General features: G+C 39.7%; 1 protein-coding gene across 1 annotated transcript; it reads left to right on the forward strand.

Moving 5' to 3' along the window:
- Positions 1 to 3,637: 3,637 nt before the first annotated feature.
- On the forward strand, positions 3,638 to 12,013 carry fbxo15 (F-box protein 15). The gene is made up of 9 exons (XM_056434196.1): positions 3,638 to 3,936; positions 5,484 to 5,588; positions 6,863 to 7,102; positions 8,423 to 8,626; positions 8,723 to 8,852; positions 8,966 to 9,048; positions 10,322 to 10,467; positions 10,730 to 10,854; positions 11,220 to 12,013. Exons 1-9 carry the CDS (start codon positions 3,845 to 3,847, stop codon positions 11,484 to 11,486), a joined length of 1,392 nt encoding a protein of 463 aa, XP_056290171.1. The 5' UTR covers positions 3,638 to 3,844; the 3' UTR covers positions 11,487 to 12,013.
- The last annotated feature ends 8,770 nt before the right edge of the window (positions 12,014 to 20,783 follow it).

Raw genomic sequence — 20,783 nt, forward strand, 5'->3', positions numbered from 1 at the left:
AATTAAATTGTTCATGTCAAACAGCAGAAGGAAAACAATGTCAAATAGTTTACTCATTAAACTTGAGTTTATCCTGCGTGCGTAAAATGGCTACCGTGCGTAAAAACAAAGGCAATCGCTGTGTAAATGACAACATGTAAAAATCGCGTATTAATACACATTTTCTTTTTTATTATTTACCAAGCCAAGTGCACTATACTGCGGGTTGTTTCCTATAACTATGCGCCACAACTCTTGGTAACAAACTATAGTATCGAATAAAAATGATGTTACAGTTATCGTTTGCTCTCGTTCTAATTTGTAATTATGGTGAAACAAGCACTTTGCGGCCATTTCTGTTGAGAAAAGGTAAATCACGACCTACCTGGGCAATCCATCCCGCTGGTATATGCTCTCTGTCTCTCGCACACTGTGATCTGAGCGCTCAGATCGGTGGTGCTAAACAAGCACGAGTCTCTGGGCTCCCTTTCGAGGGACAACTCACGCCCATTCTTTGTGTGTAGCCACTGCAACACGACTCCTCAGAAGTATCCCGCAATTAAGAGCACATGTGTGGACTAACGGGTTTGTTTATATATTAATCAATTGGATGGTGTGAGCTCAGAGGCCCCTCGGGAAGGCAGAGATCACTTGCTGTCAAGTCAATGTATGTCATTTATATGCTGCAGATTTATCGTGTCTCTCCCTGGTTGATCTGAAATGAATGCGGGCTGCAGAAGATAAGCTTGCTGTTACGTGGTACATTCAGCATGCATGTACGCTGTATGTTACTAATTTGAGGCTTAAACAAGCGCTCGTATGAGTCAAATAAAGATACGTGTGCGCCATCCAGTGGAGGATGTAACATCTGCAGAAGGCTGATGAGAAGTCAAATCGAATCACTCGTGTGATTAAAAAAACACACGTATGTGTGATCTGGCCGGCATGTTTCATTACTTGGTGTGTACCTGCGGATCAGCACATAATTTAACATGCACATCACGTTTTATAAACACTCCATAAGTGGGTTGAAAAAGGTGACACTTCAAAAAATGCCCACTTCACAGAGAATGTCCTGCACCTCTCTGTACTACCCTTGGCCTTTCTTTTCAATTCTTGACATGTCATAATCCTTTGAAGAGCCGTGTAGAGGTTCCCTATGAGTGCTCTACACCTCTGAAGCTTCTGAGAGTGGGCCTCAGAAGCTGTGAACCCTCACGTTAGACCTTTTAATAAGCTGTCACCTATGTGAAGATATGATCACTGGCTATATAATGCATGGACCTCACATCTGCAATGGAATGCACTGTATATAGACTGTCTGCAGCTTCATCTGCTAAAGAAAATAGTAAAGTGATTTTCTTTGAACATAAACGATCAAAGCTGCATTTTGAATACATGCAAGCAAATGCATAGACAGAGAGGATAACATCAAATAATTCCTTAAAGGTTTGGATGTCACTATGAATACTCCTTAAAAGCCTTTAAACGTATACACAACATGAGGCCACAATACAATACATGCACCATCCTCTGCACAACTTGGAGTGACCCAATTTTAGACTTAATTGTGGTGATTCTTCCTCTTTTTCTCAGCCGTATATGACAAACATTGCAGATTGTCAGAGCTGGCTGACAAGCGATGCGGAAGAGTGACATCAGGTATCCAAGAGCCACAACTGACCCCAGGCCTTCAGAAGGACACATAGCTACAGAAATCATCAAATGTCAAGTACGGGGGACATGCAAGGGAAAGGGATGTGGCCTACATGTACATGGCATTGCCGTACCAGGGGCTGCCGTTGACCTAAAAGGACTTTGCTTCTATCAGGCGAGCTGATCGGCTGGACTGACAAGAGGATTATGGTTATTTTCCCTGACAGCTAGCAGAGCCTACTGGCTTCCAGGAACGGGGAGGTCGATTATATGGTGGGTCTTAATGCGCGCCATCTGCTTTTACAAAGAAAACGACTATATGGTTAGTTGTTTGTGTTTCCTCTACAGGTCACACATGTACTTATAAGTATTTGAGCAGAATTCCTCTCATGACTTGGATTTGTTTTTACCACAAGGGTAATGTGTTAATCGTGGTCACCACCTATTACAATTTGTCCTAATATACTTTGGTTATAAATATTGTGCATTAAATATCCTACACTCAAAAAAACGATTCAAGCCCTTCTTAGAGGTGACACATTTAAATATTGTTCGATACATTTAAATAAATCAATTACAAAACGAAGATATTTATTTTGAATGGGTGTAACACAAAATGTATGAATACTTTCATTTATTAGATTTATTTAGGTTACACTCACAAAAACGATTCAAGCCCTTCTTCGAGGTGACACATTTAAATATTGTTTGATACATTTAAATAAATCAATTACAAAAATAGATATTGATATTTAATGGGTGGAACACAAAATGTATGAATTCTTTCATTTATTAGATTTATTTAGGTTAGATGGTGTGCATATCAACTCAAAATAAATGTGTTTCATTGAGGACTACCCTTTGCGCATGCGCCAGCTGAAAATCAGTTGTTTACAAGGTGAACACATTTTCAGGGCTGTATGGTGGTGTAGTGGCTAGCACCGGCGCCTCAAAGCCAAAGGTCAGTGGGTTCAATTCCCAGTCAGGGTGTACCTTCTGTGTGGAGTTTCTTAGTTAGTTAGTTTATATTTTGAGTTGGACAAACACAAATTAATTTAATTTAATGAATATCGTTATTTTATTTTAGATGTATTTGATACAAATGAGTTGGACTAACTTAATTACATTGTATTGCACTGATGTGCTAAATTTGAGTTGGAGTTGCATATAATTATTGGATGGAAAACCTGCCAACAATTTAATTGAGTTCATCCAATGAGTCATTTCTTTGAGTGTAGACATCAGAAGAGGCTCTGCACCCTGCGTGCATGCTAACACCACAATATGCTTTATTAAATGTAAACATACCCACTTTATAACACATATATTTCTGTCCATCTGCCTGCTTGTCCATCTGTTTGTGTGTGTGTGTGCATATGTGTGTGTGTGTGTGTGTGTGTGTGTGTGTGTGTGTGTGTGTGTGTGTGTGTGTGTGTGTGTGTGTGTGTGTGTAGGTGTGTAGGTGTGTGTGTGTGTGTGTGAGTTTGTGAAGACGAAATTAAGATTCCCTGAAAGTAAACCATAACATTTTAGTGGATAAGACCTGAATTAGGTCTAGGTCCATTGCAGTTGATTATTTGTTAATGTACAACGACAAATACCAACAATTTCTTTTCAAGTTGTGTTCTAATCAATAAGTTTAATGCAATCAATATATTTTGGTGAATATTTTGGAAACCACATATTACGCTATTGTTGTTGTATGGCAACAGGATGATACAAGTCATTTCAAACCCCCTGATTATGTCATCCGAGTTTGTCTCTAAATCTGACCTAGTTTATTTTTTCACATTGATTTGATTCAATGCTACATGTAGGCTGCTCCCATTACAAAATAGCAGTATAGTTAATAATGTAAATAACACCATTTAACAGCTTTTATTTTGAAGGCATATATCGCCATGCTCCACCGGAAAAAACGAGTTTCTGCACATGGAAGGAACTTGACTGGACGTCACCATGGCGACTGGACGCGGACAGGAGCGACATTAGACGTCTCAGCGTTATTCTTTGACATATGGATGACTACAAGAACGGAGAACAGACGCTGTTTATAGAGCTAACTTAACTCACTCGTTTGATATCCTAACGGTGACTCCGCGGCCTCTGACGTCACGCTTAAAACTCGGTCAAACAAACGTGGCCTCAATGGCCTCAACTTCCCGGCAGATATAGCCAAGAAATAAACAGGTCAAGACCAGCGAAACATATGGCGGCACCAAGAGCAGTCACTTCCAGAATGAGGACGTCCAAAAGAGCTGACAAATCGTATCCAGCGTCCACTCTGAACTTTCTGAAAAGGTAATCTATCAAAACATGCTCATATTTTCCACCTGCGCGTCATTCAACATGAAGCCAGCCGGTGGTCAGAACCGGGGCCAAGTCAAGGCTGCATCGCCCTGCGAGCAAAAGGATTTATAGACTGTGTTTGCAGCAAAACACAATCAAAGCGCAGCAAAAAAGAAAAGCAATAGAGTGGATGACAATTCACTACATGTTTAAAGCTAAGTCTCTGTGCAGTGTGTCTCCTGTTCTTTATATCGTCAAACACTGGTGTGATATTTGTATTTAGCAAGTTTCTGGCTTCACCATTCACACTGAAACTATATAGCTCAATACGCACAAGTTCACAACTATATGCTTCATGACTCTTTGTTTATATTGATCACAGTTTGCTGGAACATAAAGCTGTAAACATCCGACTCACCCTACAAAAATGACACGTAATTGTATGCTGACATGACATATAGTCTAGATTAGGGGTGCAACTAACAATGATTTATTTTTTATTTTTTTATTAATCAATTAATCAGGGATTCTAAAGAATATCAGGAATTTTTGTAATTAAAAAAAATATATAGTTTAATAGTTTCCCTGAGCCTAAGAGAAGGCTTGCCTTTTCTGTCTGGCCAGCACAACAACAACATATTCAATTTGCTTTGGTTTGATAGACAATAGGATGAACACAGTGTCGTCTTTATGGCACAATTGACTGGAAACATTGTGTATATGCTGTAACATGTGATGTGTGGTGCTTGTCATCAACTCGACTACCTTTTCACACTCTCAGTAATGCCAACACATAGTCAAATGGACATCTCTATGTTGACAGGCATTTCAAGGATTCTTTAAAACTCAAATAGACACTAAACAGGATTTATTCATTTTGTTTCTCATTTCAGAAATTCTTTCACCTGGTTGTTGTTTGATCTGCAATGACATGTCAGTGACTGACCAGGCACGTAATGTGAACACGAATAGATGACTTACTCAAGAGACTGAATAGGCGTCATTAATCAGGGCGCAACCAGATAAACCAGACCAACATTTCTCAATAACAGATATGGAGAATTACCTTTTTAGAGCATTTTTCAAAAGAAACAAGAATACTCATACCAATAAAGATAAAAGATATAACATTGGTATCTTGTGATTTGAGATTGAATCTCACTCGGACTTTATTTCGTCACTTCCTGCAGCTTGAGAAGGGTCTTTTTCTGGTGCCAGAATTAAAAGCAAACCAATGTGGTGGACCTGGACGTGTAAAGGATGTCACAGCCTCTTCTGTTGTTTTGATATCTGGGTGGATTTTCACACGAGCGCTTTACAAAACGGTGAATTCTGACGTTAATATGTTTGTTTCTTTACCAAATCTACCGAAGGAGAACACAGACACGGGTTATTTCATGTTGTCGTCAGAAATGCAGGGTAAGATTGCCAAGTGGCCTGTCGAGGGCTCATTTGTCTCATTCACAGATGCCTCTAAATAACTGCTTGCTGAACAACAGGTGGCATGAAAACGCCGATGTCACTTCCTTGTAGTGACGTTAATTTACCTTTTTCCATAGACTGCCATCTGAGATCCTGATAAAGATTCTGTCATACCTAGATGCCGCCGCTCTGTTTAGCATCATCCACGTCAGTCGGCTCTTCTACCAGCTGGCCAATGATGAGTAAGTACCAGCCCGGTCTTGTTAATGCAACAAACACAGCACATTGCATACATCACTTAGGAATCCAAGCCGACAGAAATTCAGTATGTTTGTCTTATTTTCTTGAAACGTGAAAAATCTGCCAGTGCATTAAAATTTAGGGATTATTTTTATTGAAGCTGAATCTGTTTATTAGATTATCGGTTAACTGTTTGGTCTTAAATATTTTCCAGGCCTATGTGACCTATTGTAGAAGACTCAAATAAATGTAATATTCACATTTTAAAAGGTAAAAACAGACATGATTTGATTATTTGGTTGTCAAATATCCCATTAAAAGTAGTTTCCCTGGGTTCTAGTGTTGTTACCTGTATTTCCTCTGTAAAAAGTCAACTTTACTGGAAATAAATTGAAGAATACTGACTGTTGCCAGATTATTTCACTTTCTTAATTTGTATTTTTAGGATTGACAGAAATAACTTTAATAGATGGAGGTTTGTTTTGCAATGTGACAACCCTCTTGTAGACGGGCAAATGTTGGCACCCCAAGAGTTGGCTCCTGGAAGAACTGTATTTTATATATTATATACTGTACAGAGACATCTAGACTTGTTTTTGTAAAGCAGTGTCCATGTCCACCTCAAAACAGACAACGTGGACATGACATCTCATAAGGAAGAGTGTGATTAGGTAATAGTGACACCTCACCCTGTGTTATTTCACTGCAGTGTTGTAAAGTCTGCCATCACTTATCAGCCGGTACCAAATACAACAGTAGTTGTATACAACGGACATGAGTAATGATGCTTACAGCAGAGACTAATGTTCAAGGTTCAGCTCTCTGTCCTAACAGGTTGTAATTTGCGCAGTTTGCACAAACACAGTAATCCCCCATGATGAAAAATGGAGCCATGCAAACTAAAACCAGTGAAAAAAGCCCCACTACCACCAGCTACTGCACACTGAGCTGTGAGGAAACCAACCTCCTGATATGATGTCATGTGACACAACATTTTTCTGGTTATTGCTCAAAACGCCTACTTTTCAATACAAACTTCTGCTTTAATGGCTTATAAAAAATATACGCAATCATATTGAACTTCTCAAAGCATAATTTCCACAAAACCCTGATTATACATATACTAGGAAATCCTAACTATAAGTAGCACATTGAACAGGAAGAAGAACATTTGCGTTCAAGAACAAGTCAGAGATGCACTGCACCTGAGAATGTGACAAATGAGCATAGCAGGCATTCTTTGTGTGTATTGAACTGTCTATACCTGTCAATGCAGAGCTCTGTGGAACAGGATATACATTGTAGAGGTAAGCAAGAAGAAAAAGCGGAACCCCAACTGCGTGGATAAGCAGTCGCTGAAGATGGCCACACTGGAGCTGCATGATCGGGCTGCGGGCCACTGGAAGCAGCTGTACTTCAAAACCGTAGCCTCATACGGCATGAACATGTGGAGAATTCATCTTGGACTCATCAGCGGTCACACTGGGCTGCCTAGCCGAACAGAGCGGGTCCTCAGGTAAGAGATGGAGGGAGGCAGAAACGCCTTTTGAAACGCCTTTTGATGAAGTACCTGAGGTGTATGGTTTGTTCCATGGAGCAGGCACTTGATTTCACACACTAGGCACTCAAGTAGCCTGTCAAGTGTTGTTTGTGAAATAAGCCTAAATGAGTGCTTACTGTGTATTCTCAAGCATTTAAGTACCTCGCTACTGAGGTGTGAAACAAGGATTCTCTGGGAATCCTTGTCATTAAATTCAATATTTGACAGTGTGCTGCTTTACTTTATTTCCGCCAAAAGGAGCTGTGTCGATCCTACTGTGTGTACCAGGCTGTAATCTGCCATCTGTTCGGTGCGTCTCGCTGTTTTACAATCGGAAGCAGCTCTGTGAGGTATCATGGGAACCCCTGCTTTGTCTGTGGTTAGCAGACAGTAAAACTTTGGAGAGCCACCCTGTCAAGAAAGTTCAAAGGTGGAGACCAGAGGACAGTTCGAGCCGCTGGCTATCAAATACAAAGCAGGGTTTGTTTTTCATATCGCACTTAATGACACTTTCTTATTAAAGGTGAGCAAGGAGGTCTCTGTCTGAGCGAGATGTCTGCTCAGGGGGATGCCAGCGCGCGGGGGAAAGCTCCCTCGTCGTGGTTTCGGCTGTGTTTTTATAACCTCTGATTAGAGGTTGTGCAGCACTCAATTTGGAGTTCTGTGGCAGTCGCTGTGGTACTGAGGGGAAGTAGAAATAATTGTGTTCCTTGTAGCTGCCGTCTGAATTGTTGAAATAAATTACTCAGCCCAACTCCTCATCCACAACAGACACATGCCCCCACACATTCATGTACGCACACCCTCCCCTTCCTCCCGCCTCCCACCAACTCAGACAGGTCCCTCTGGGGGATTTGTCTGTGAGAGACACTGAGGAGCATATGATTTACCTTGGTAATAATCATTTCACAACACATCACACACGCAGACAATACAGAGCTAAATCCCCCGGGTCATCTGGGGCCTCCTGGGCCGCTCCAGTTTTTAGCTTTGTTCCTCCACTTAATGGATCTTGGATGGTGCCTCAGCAAGACACCGGCTGCATCACAGCCCTGAATCACATTTCAGACAGAACTGGATCAAGAGATTTATCACAACAGCTGCGCTTTCATTTCATTCGCTGCATATCATTTCATGAATTGAGTAATATGTGTGTATCAAGCTAATCCCCACTTTTCAGATTTCAGATCTCCCTTATCGTACTGAATACAGTTCAAACAATTGCACATGCTTTTACTGCGAAATATCTGTCATATCTTCCTAGCTATAATCCTGTGTCGTATTATATTATTCTAGAAACTTGCTCGTCACCTGGGAGCTGACAGTGTCTGACAGGTCGGGGCATGAGGGCACACATGAACTGAGCTGGTCCAAGTTCTGCGAGACGTCTGTGACTCTGTGCTGGAGCGGAGGAGGCTGCTTGCCCGACTACCAGCAGATTTCCACCCTTCAACTCCACGGCGTCAGGAGGATAGCCCTCAACTGCCCCGGCCTGAAGAAGTGAGACAGCCGGCGTACATCCCCATTCTCTCTCTCTCTCTCTGCTTCTTCTTTGCTCTCTGTGAATCCAACTGTTTTCTTCGCCTGCTCTGTCAGACCTGGCTGGAGGTCCCTCATGGCGAATGTCGACATGCCGGCTCTAACTCAAGGCGCGCAGGTCATTGGTCAGGACAGACTTGTTGAACTCAAGCTGCTGCAGCCTGGCATGATCATCGGCGTCTGGAGGGTAATTACTTACACATGCAGCTATGGTGTTTTGTTTTATGAATTTACTTTCTTTTTTCTTTACTTAAAATGAAGAGAATTTACCTGCAATTGAAGTGACGGCTCTCCTTGCAGGAACGGTCCTCGGTCGCCTTTGTCATGTTCACCCTTCACTTCCACAGACTGGTGGAACGAAGCATCCAGGGATCTTCCGTTTGGTAGGCTGCACTTTAACAGGCATCTGTTTATTCACATGCCTCCATGGCGTGCAGTGTATCCCCATCAGATGGTTAGGGCGTGAAGCGTCAGCGCCACAGGCTCCTGTATTTCACCACCATAATGGATACGTTCTTTGGATATAATAATTTGCCAGAAGGACACACATACACAGTGCAGGTGTTAATTGCAAGCAGTTGACTTCACATATTAGCAAAGATTAAAACACTCTCGAATTTGTTTCTGTGGTGTTTGCCTGAATTCAAAGCCAATTGGCTGGATCGGTTGTGGTCAACACAAGAGTCAGGGCCACTCAAAGGGCCCCCAGGAAAGAAATTAAGGGTTAACAGATTACGATTTTCATCAACAAAATGTGAAATGGTCATGTTGGAAACTTGGATGAACACAAGTGTCCATAATTAGTTTTTCCATCAGAAAATAAAAATTAAGAAATAAATGAACATACAGGACTGTCTCAGAAAATTAGAATATTGTGATAAAGTTCTTTATTTTCTGTAATGCAATTAAAAAAACAAAAATGTCATGCATTCTGGATTCATTAAAATCAACTGAAATATTGCAAGCCTTTTATTCTTTTAATATTGCTGATTATGGCTTACAGCTTAAGAAAACTCTAAAATCCTATCTCATAAAATTTGAATATTTCCTCAGACCAAGTAAAAAAAAAGATTTATAACAGCAAAACAAAATCAAACATTTGAAAATGTGTTTCCAGGTGTTTCGAGTTAATTAGACGATTCAAGTGATTTGTTTAATACCCTACTAGTATACTTTTTCATGATATTCTAATATTTAGAGATAGGATATTTGAGTTTTCTTAAGCTGTAAGCCATAATCAGCAATATTAAAAGAATAAAAGGCTTGCAATATTTCAGTTGATTTGTAATGAATCCAGAATGCATGACATTTTTGTTTTTTTAATTGCATTACAGAAAATAAAGAACTTTATCACAATATTCTAATTTTCTGAGACAGTCCTGTATGTGATATTTAATATTGGAGTCTTAAAGCTGCTACAAATAAATATCAGCAAGACTACATAGGCATTCTTGATATTGTGAGTTTCAGCATAGTGTGGCCATAGCCCCCTCTCCTGGTTTCATGTGAGATCAAATGTTACATCATGATTCCAGTTCACAGAGTTAAACACCTTTGAAATAATAAAATAATAACCTTAATGAAATACCTTTTTCTTGATTGTTTCATCATCACTACCACTGAGTTATATTTTCCTTTTTCCTTTTTTCCCGCCAGCCCCTACGTGGAGCCAATAATTAAATCCCCTTTGGATGACATAGACCCTGAATACGGTCTCCATGGTTACCAACTACACATTGTTCTGCACAACACTGCATGTGAAATCATGTCCGGAAGCTTCCCCCCAATGTTCTGCAAGAGAAGTAATTTATTTACATTCACTACGTCACACTGTTTACTGAACTGAATAGGTCATTTAATAACTATTTTTATTTAGAGCAGGTGTGATTCATATGTGCAGTCATACAGAGGAATAGTGAGCAAGTTAATACTTAGTGTTCGTTTATTCTTGCTTGTTTGTTCTCATCCTACATAGTTACATTGCCTCTGTAGCCATCAGAGAGTGTACTCCGACATCGACATGAGACAAGATTCACTTGTCTCGTGTTTTTTTTCTTTCTCCAGCTCAGATCTGTGATGGCTTCATCCAGCTGACTGCCATTAGCAGGGCAGTGATATCGCAGCACACCCCTCTCTCCAGCAGAATCAACATTCCCTGGAGGTGTGAGGCCCTGCATGGTGCAGTGAAGGTTGTGGGCTACGAACACACTGTGGTCACTGTGCTGTATGAAGACAGAAATGCATGGCCAAAACATCTCAAATATATAAAAACAAAAAAGCGTGCTAAAGAAACATACCGCATGCTCGTTTTACTTTAATGTCCACAGATCTATCGAAAAGCTAATTTTAGAATAATTTGCTCTTGTCTCCTGCTTTAGGCGAATACAATTGTTTGCTCTGCTTTCAGGATGAATTTGGACAATTGTGATTCATTACACAAGACATGGATGAATATTTCTAAGAGTACTTACTTAAAGGCACCCCACTGAAATCACACCAATGATAGTCCAGAAAAGAAATCCTAACATATGTTTATTCTTCAACTTCCTTTCAGAATTGCTGCATCATGAGTTTGACTCTACTGGATGAATTTAAGAAACCTTTCTGGTGTGTCTGCTCTCCTGTTTCCATGGAGCTCGAGAAGACTCCCGTCTCCTATGACTTTGATGGTGAGCACTTCTTGATCCACCATCGGGACTCAGACGGTCAGGTGAAGATGAACCTTGTTTGGATGGAGGAACAGAGGCAGTTGGTTCTGATCAGTTTGGTTGTCTATGTGACTGTTTGCAAAGTCAACGAGCATTTCAGTAGAAATTACTGAATGTGGAGTATTTCTTGAGGAAGTTGTAAGGTTTTTACAACACTTTAATACAATGATTAGGCGTTTACATATTTCAATTAAACATATATCTGGACTGCATTCAATTATATCAGCTTCTACCTTTTTTAAAGGGAAAAAAGAGTCTGCCTCCAGAATAATTTGACACTCTTAGTGGTCAATAATATCTTTTAAATTTTAAAAACAGAAACCAGAAATGTATTTAGTTGATGTATGTTGTGTTTCGATGGCTAAAGTGCAAAACCTCCTATCTACAAAATCATCCAGGTAAAGTGGTGGAACATTATTTTTTTGTTTTTGTATTTTGTATTTTGTATTGGGTACCCTTAACAAATAACCATTTTTTGCCCTTATTCTCAAAAATGCCTCTTTGGCCATCGATATGCAAAATGTTTCAGTTCAAAAGTCCATTTGCCAGAGCAACTTGTACGTTATTTTTTCTTTCAATGTTGAATAAATGAATATATTTTGATTGGATTTAGAAAATAAAGAATGATTTTTAATTGTTATTACCTGCAAGTTATTTGTATCTATTTTTTGTTGTTTTTTCATTCTGAGAGATTGGGATGGGAAAGAAATGTCTATCTGGACATTTAATGACCACTTTTGTAATTTAATAGTTACGTTATTTTTAAATCACCTAATTGAAAGAGATTGAAAGCATTACAAATCAGCTTCATTGGCCAAGTATGTGCACACATACACGGTATTCACCTCCGGTTTTAAGTTGTTCTCCCTGTATTGAAACACAAAGTCTTATGTTGAAGTTGAAGACACATGTTTTCATAAGCTGCATTGACGTGCACCTCTGAACACAAGTTAATGTTATACATCTGAAAAATACAACCCATAAAAGTCAGAAGCATACTTATATTAAGCGTCTTTGAGTACTATGAAAAGCGCTATAGAAATTGTATGTATTATTATTATTATATGGCGACAACTAGACCTTCTTTACATGTTATCGTTATTAATTGTGAATTGTTCTAAGGGTAATCTATTCTCTGCTCTGAAAAATAATTAAAAAACTAAGTGAATATGTGATATAGGTAATTGCAGTCATTTTGCCCGGTCTTAAACGGCATTACAGCACTCCACTGTGACATTTAGTGTCCTAAAAATCAATTTTCCATGCAGCGTGAGGACATTTGACCACGAGACAAGATCTGATGCGTCATTCACATTGAGTCATTTTGTAAATACAAACCTTGTGTGCATGTTTGAGGACAGATGATTGAACTGTCAGAGTAGGTTGTACAAACACTTTTGAATATGTGTCTTTAGTATTTGGTGTATTTGCCACGATCCTTTGTTTGTCCAAAGATATGCTTTTGTGAGGATCAGTGTGTCCACAACCTTGAACACTAATATTTTATAATCGTCTCCTCTTTAAATAAAACACTTTAAACTCTTCAATATTTTTAACTTTTTGGAGAATGTTCTAAATAAGGTGATCCTTCACATTTTTCAAATAGTATGAAGCTGTTGCTGCTTTTGTATGGTTACGTTTAGTTTTCCTTTATCCTAGTATTTATACCTGCACACCAACATTACCTCAATTGCATTGTCAGCCATTATGCAATCACTTTTAGATGAAAATTGAGTTTAATGTCCGCACCTTGGGCAAGTCTGGCAACAGCGATAGAATTAGTGTAGGAGCAATTGTTGGAAACTGTTGCTGTGCTGCGGATGGGCCAGCACTGCTGATGGCAATACAATATCTCTGGATAATAGGATTTCAGAGGCTTCTCTTCCGATACTCTAAGAGGGTCATCATCACCTTGAAAAGATGCTTATTTTTCCAAACACATCACCAACTGAATTGGCAATGGGTCCAACATCGTTTTGGGGGAAATGAGCCAGAGGGGAAAAGAGGGGAAAGAAAAGGGTTTATTTTTTTGGCAGGAGCTTCACAGTTGAATTAAATTGTGATGGGGAGAACGACATTGTATGATTCATAAGGACTTCATGTGTAGTCATAGTTTTAACATTTTACTTGTGCTCTCCAACTCTGCATCAGGGCAGTTGAAAGGCCAAATACATGTCTGTTGAATCGCACGCTGTGGAGATGAAAGCCACATAGCAGTACAAGGGTTTGCTCACTTAACCATTTGAAAGCCCTGACAAATTACATGTAATTGACCATAACTTGGACTGGATGACGTGTACCATGTGTGAATTCTAGGTTACAAGTATATTAGACAACATTTCCATCACAGTGACCTTCATAGTACTGCTTGCTGTCACATCGGCTGTTGCAAACTGCCAATCCTTCATTCTTCATTTTATTAGAAAAAGCAGGAGTCAAGGGTATTGTGGATCAGTTAATGGACTTGCAAGAACATAACACCACTTATTCGAAGGTTTGAGTAATGGCTCATTTAAGACTGGATATGGGGCGAGCAAGGACTATGAAACCTTGACTGTAAGTACTATTCTCTCACTGTGGTTGCAGAAAGTATTAACGTAATGCTCCTACAGTGATTTTATGAATTTATTCTATGAAGAAGTATTATTGGAAATGCAAAAATACATTTGCTCATGCATGCGCATTTAAACATTTGGAACTTGTTTGAATAGTTTATTGTAGGCATTTCTCCAGTAGAGGGCTCTCTTTAGTAACCAATGGAGGACTCCATAAACAGGACTTGAGGTTTAAATGTTGTTCATGTTTTCAGTCTAAATGTAGTTTGTAGAGAGACCACACAATGTTTTGTTTTTCTTATCAGCAAAGCATTACTTACTGTCTTTAAAGTATAGTAATTTCTGCACTAGAAAAAAAGCTATTTTTTCTTCTTTTTTTCTTCTTATTGTTTCTGCTCTTTTGCATAGTAATTGCAAGCCTATATGTTAATCACTCATTTAAAAACGTAAACAATGCTTAATAAAGAAGCCACAGCCAAACCACTGAATGGGTAATTTTGTGACATAAAGCTTCATTAAACTCATCCATTTTTAGCCTTTAATTCTCTCCTCTGAGTGACCAGTGGGTCTGAAAATCATTCAGCCTTGGAAGCCAATGACACCGTCCTAATTTAGTCCTCTTATTGGGGTCGAAGAGTGTGTGTGTGTGTGTGTGTGTGTGTGTATGGGTGTGGGTGTGATTGTGTGTGCGCTCACGCATGCCCGATCAAAATGCACGCTTTGTCTTGTTTTCACTTACGATGACCTTCGAGACTGATTGCCTTAAAAAACACATTAGAGCTCAATTTACATCTCCTTAAAGACTGGGAGATAATCACGGTCTTGCGCCACACTGATGCGCGCAAAGTCTTTCACAATTTCTAACCCCCGATATTCCAGATGTGTCACCCCGTTGGGTGAGTTCTTGAGGCCAGATAAGTTAATTATGCTTGTAATGATCTGAAGAACATCAACCACAACAACCCCAAAACACCTGTGCCACAAAACATTTTAGAAACAACATGATCGAGGATAATGTGTTTTGTTAATGCCACAAAATAACAGATGGTCAGGCATTGTAAGAGAGCCCTGCTACTGCAGCAGTGGCCAGCAGTAATCCCCCCCCCCCCCCCTCTCTCATTCACCTTTACTTCCTCGACTTTATTGATCCCGGTAGGAAAGTGGAACTGGGAAATAATCACGGTCACAGGGGGAAAGCTGTGAGGGTTGATAGTATTATAATAGGTTCATGATTCCCAGTAAGATCCTCGGTTTATTCTCCCCTTTAAATGTTGCATCACGGCCACATGGCTGTGGAGAAATCCATTCATATCAAAGCTGCAGCTCGTCCTGCGGCTCCCAGAGCTCAGTGAGCTATAGGCCTGGTGCCCTTCCTGCTGCATCCAGCCTCAGTCTGCTGTGAGATCAAATCACATCACTGAAGTCCAGGTAGTGATGATAACCTGTAACCTATGCTCCTCTTGAGATATGTATATTATTAATTAACTAAGTACATACACTTGCCTGTGCTTTACTTAAGTATTTCATATTTTCTATTTACTCTACATGTCAGAGAGACATTTTACGACACTGCATTTATCCAACAGCTTCAGTTACTTACAGAATCATATACATATATACAGGACTGTCTCAGAAAATTAGAATATTGTGATGAAGTTCTTTATTTTCTGTAATGCAATTAAAAAAACAAAAATGTCATGCATTCTGGATTCATTACAAATCAACTGAAATATTGCAAGCCTTTTATTCTGATTTATTGCTGATTATGGCTTACAGCTTAAGAAAACTCAAATATCCTATCTCTAAATATTAGAATATCATGAAAAAGTATACTAGTAGGGTATTAAACAAATCACTTGAATTGTCTAATTAACTCGAAACACCTGCAAGGGTTTCCTGAGCCTTGACAAACACTCAGCTGTTATAAATCTTTTTTTTTACTTGGTCTGAGGAAATATTAAAATTTTATGAGATAGGATTTTAGAGTTTTCTTAAGCTGTAAACCATAATCAGCAATATTAAAAGAATAAAAGGCTTGCAATATTTCAGTTGATTTGTAATGAATCCAGAATGCATGACATTTTTGTTTTTTTAATTGCATTACAGAAAATAAAGAACTTTATCACAATATTCTAATTTTCTGAGACAGTCCTGTATATATATATATATATGTATAATCTACAATATTCTCCATTTTAAAGATTACACTATAGTCAATAATATATAAAGTAGCTCCAACACGATTCGCTAAACATTTTGCTTCTCAAATAAATAAAGTCTAAATTGTGTATTTTCACAGGTTTTTTTTTACTCCTTGGTATTAATTTATCTTAAGACAGGGATCTGGCATGTTCAACAAAATACATTAGCTCAGTTGCTTAAACTTCAAAGTGAATTGATCCTGTTATTTTTCACATTTACAGTCCATTTACTGTAAATCCATTTGCATTCAGTGCCCGGCATTTCCATCTTGTTTTCTCCCGTGGGTCTCCATGTCCTTTACTCATCAGGACATTAGCTATAACTTTGGATAACTGGACGCGTGCGTGCGTGTGTGCGTGTGTGTGTGTGTGTGAGTGTGTTTGTGTTTCGGAGAATATATAGGTGGGGCATGAGTCAGCACATTATGCAGTATACTGTAAAAGCGCTTTCCAGCATTTCACACGGATCACTAGTTTGTATGATCTGCACAGCAACTTGCTGTGGCTGTCTGGTCTCAGAGCAGATGTTTACGAGGCAGCTTTGCCTGGTATCGGAGCACCAACCTCTATTTTCTGGAGCTGCATTTTACATTCTGAACATTATAGCAGCAAACAGCTACTTGGAATGTAAAGACATATTGTAGTGTTTACCTGCCATCATCCTGTCCCCCCCTCAGGCAAACACTGGTATCACTCTCTTGCACCTTTTAAAGAAAAAGGTGTCACATTTTTAGTAATAAGCTAATTTGCTCTCTTGCTGCTTCGATGGTCAATTTGAAGCTGCAGGCAGCCAGTTAGCTTAGCTTAGCATTTAGATTTGGAAAAGAGACAAACAGCAAAGATGCTCCATAAGAAGGATGATTTATTAAATTAACATTAACTTTAATCTATTAACATTAGCATAAACATGTTTTATTTTGCTAGCATTAGATACTTACACAGCTAACGACCATATTTAGTATGACAAAGATTAGTTCAAAAAAGAGTTCTCACAAGAATGTGTTGCTGAGACAGACTCAGGTCTCGAACAAAGAACATTTCCTGCTGATTTGTGTGCTCGAAAAAAAAAGACATTTTACTGTAAGTGTTGGAAAATATGTGGCTGGTAGAAAACGGGTCCACTATTTACCTTGGAGCGAAACAATCTGTCGGAATCTGTGTTCACACTGACGTCTACCTGACGGCAGGTCCTGAGTTAATAGACTCAGGACCTGCGTTATCTGATGAGCTCTTATTTCAAACGTTATGTATCTGTGACAAGATGTGGCAGTAAGCAAAAATAAATGTTTTCTTTCTCACTAAAGCAAATGCTAAATACAGCACATTTTATTGGATGCAAAAATCAGGCAGGCTTTACAAAAAAACGCCCGGGCTCTGCTTGTACAGAGTTCCTGGAACAATTGGTTATCAGCAAAGGTCTTTGCCCGAGGCTAACTCTATTGATCTGAGCCACCACTGTTATGAGAGAGAGAGAGGGAGAGAGAGAGAGAGAGAGAGAGAGAGGCAGAATTCTGAGACACACACAGAGAAAGCCTCCCTCAACTGGCACACTGATGCTTTCATGGGTACAAACACAAAACACCTGCAGTTGTGTGTTTTGATGGAAAATCTAGTGTTGTGGTGTGTCAGAGATAATTTTATCCAATTATACCAAACCGTGCCCTGTTTATTTCTGCTGTAAACTCTCACTACAAGGCTTTGTGTTACTTAAAACCCAGCGTTTGGTTGCATCGGTCATAGCAGTTTGTTGTTTAGACGTTTGACACTGGGAGACTCCCAGGGGACCATGAGTCATCGCTTGTGTCTGACTTGTTACTGTGAAGTGCAACATGGAGTTCTTCATTGCCGGCTTACAGCTCCGACTGAAATAAAAAATGTAACAGAGACTGTTAAGAGTTCACTGCTATCTGTGTGGCTGCACTGTTGCTTGAGAAACCATGAATGTAGATTCTGGCACTTTGAGTGTCACATTGGATAACTACATTGAAACATACATGTTAACACATACGTTGTTGTCTGCTGTCTAGCTGCATGCCACGGTTCACCTAAGTGGACAATAAATTAGCTTCTTCTACTTTGGCTAGTACGCACACATTCAACAGAGCCAGCTTTCTAGTAGGATAGGATTGCCTTTTAATCACATCTCTTTTGGGAGGTGGTGGTAGGGGGCAGGGGGGGGGGGGGCGGTACACCTGCGTGACAGCCATTACAGATGATGGAAGTCACTGTGGCTGGGATTACATTTCCACATACTTGCACCTGTCGCAAAAGCAAATTAAGACAGATATATGGGCAGTCTGCCGAGCTGATACTTTCCATGCAAATCTGCTAAATATTCTGAATGTTGCTGAGTGATAGCAATGTGATTCAGTTTGACTACTGTAGGCCAACCACGCAGGCTTCAGGCTTTCAACACTGCTTTATTGTACAGTAGGAAATACTGACAGCAGGTATATTGTATGCACTATTTAACATTGCTTTTGGTTCAGCATATTCAATTGATGAGATTCACCTCTGCTTACTATGGCAATGACCCTTGACCCTTCAGTATTTCTGAACTCACTGTCCATTGGCTATCGCACATGATGAACGCTGACCTTTTTGAAGGGGAAAATGTGGAGCACACATGTGCTGTTATGAAAAAAATATCAGGGAATAAAAGGTCCCATATTATTATATTCACCATTTGAGGTGAAAGATGCTCAGTTGGTGTTTAGCCATGCATGCTAGCAGAGGTGTTGAAATGTATCATTTCTAAGATGCATCATGATGCAGACGGGAACGTTTCTGCATTGACGCAATGACAGAAATTTGGTTTCATTCCAGCTCGGATATCTTTGCTGTGTTTAGCTGTCAGGTCCCGACTCCTGTCCTTTGTGCTTATTTCTCTCCCCTCCTCTGATCTCTGTGTTTCACGGAGGACGCAGCGTTCACACACTGCGCGCGCACAGCTGCGGCACTCGGCCGTCCGTAAACCCGTTGCTCTCGCTACCAATAGCTGAAAGAAATGGGCATGCAGGCTGTTGTAAACCTGTCTGGAGATACAGTGACTTACAGCAAGTAAGAGTAGAAGAGCTATGAGTAAAGAAAAAGACCACGATTCATCATCATTGTAAATGACATAAGCATTCAGTGCCCGGTCTGCGAGGAGTAGATTACAGCACACATGTAATGCACTGCACTCATGTTTTGTTTGTGTAATGTTTATGTACTGAGGCAGGTCACACATATACATATTTAACTTAAACAAATATATGTTTATATCATAGAAGGACCTTTAAAGCTGGATTTTTAAGATTTATCTGGCTGCTTGTTTTAAGTGAAGACAAAATAGCCATGTGCAGTGCCATAGAAAACTGAGAATACGATGCATTGAGATGCATCAAGAATCATTGCATCGTGCATTTTAATATTTGACAGGTGAATTTTTATTAAATTGTGATGCCAGTAAAGATTCACCCTCCAATAGCTGGGCGGCAATGTCAATCTGTCAGTCAGTCAGTCCGCCACTTTGGTCGAGACTGAATTGGATGGATTGGTCAAATAATGTTGTAGAAACATTAGTGGCCCAAGAGGACAAAGTCACACACCATGTGGTTTCGGTTGAAATATCTGAAAACTGTTGGAGCGATTGGCATGAAATTTGGTTTAGACATTGAGGTCCCTTGTAAAAGCTGAACCCATAACTCTTCATCTTGTGTCATCAAAAGTTTAATGTCTGTGCTATTATGCTATGCTAAGATGCTGAACATGTTCAACGAGGTCACCATGTTTGCACCGGCATTGAGAGCGTGTTCGCATTACTCCTAAATGTGCAAAGTCAGCAGTATTTCAGTGTGTGGTTAGACATGGTGACCAGATTCATTCAGTCCTAACACAACTCTACAGAAGTGCCATGAATGTGACGGGTCCAATGTGGTGCACCTCACTTCATTAAGCTGCCATCTTAATTAAATGCAATGCCTTTACTCACTCCATGATAGAAGAAGAAGAAGAAGAAGAAGAAGAAGAAGAAGAATATTGGGTCCCAACTTTTCCACTGGCGTCTTTACACTTCATGATCACTCACCTCTGATATTAGTGAGATGAATGAGTTTCCCTTGTCTAGAACCGGAGAGGTCATTTTTCTCTTGTGCTCACGTGAAAGCAATAGTGGGGTGAAAAAAATGAGGATGCGGAGGAAACGCAGTTTAATGATTAGTGATTGCTGGAAAAGGTCGGGATCATGTTTCATGTTCGCTTTAAACAAACCCTCTTGCTCATGAAGCAGTGCGGAGACGTTTTTATTAAAGACACAGCCTCTTATCTCAATGCCGATTAAATCATGGGCAATACAGGAGAAGAGAAAAATAACCCATTTTACATAAATCTCAAAATGTAATAGTCTTTTAGCTACTGGAAAGGATACACTAGTGAGAAAGAGGAAGAGTGGCCACCAGAAGGCACTGAAGCGCCTCCTGTCTTTTCTATCTTACACAGAAGGCTTTCTAGTTCGAGTGTATCCACTGTGTACTTTCTTAGTAAACTACTACAACGAAAACATAATTTACCATAATCCAAGAACTGATCGTTCTTAAAGTAATTTCTGATAAAAAAAAAGACATCCTGTAACCCAACTCTTCTGGCAGATATGCAGACAATACATTTTTCTAGG

This window comes from Pseudoliparis swirei, chromosome 16 (assembly GCF_029220125.1).
Source record: "Pseudoliparis swirei isolate HS2019 ecotype Mariana Trench chromosome 16, NWPU_hadal_v1, whole genome shotgun sequence".
Lineage (NCBI taxonomy): Eukaryota > Metazoa > Chordata > Actinopteri > Perciformes > Liparidae > Pseudoliparis > Pseudoliparis swirei.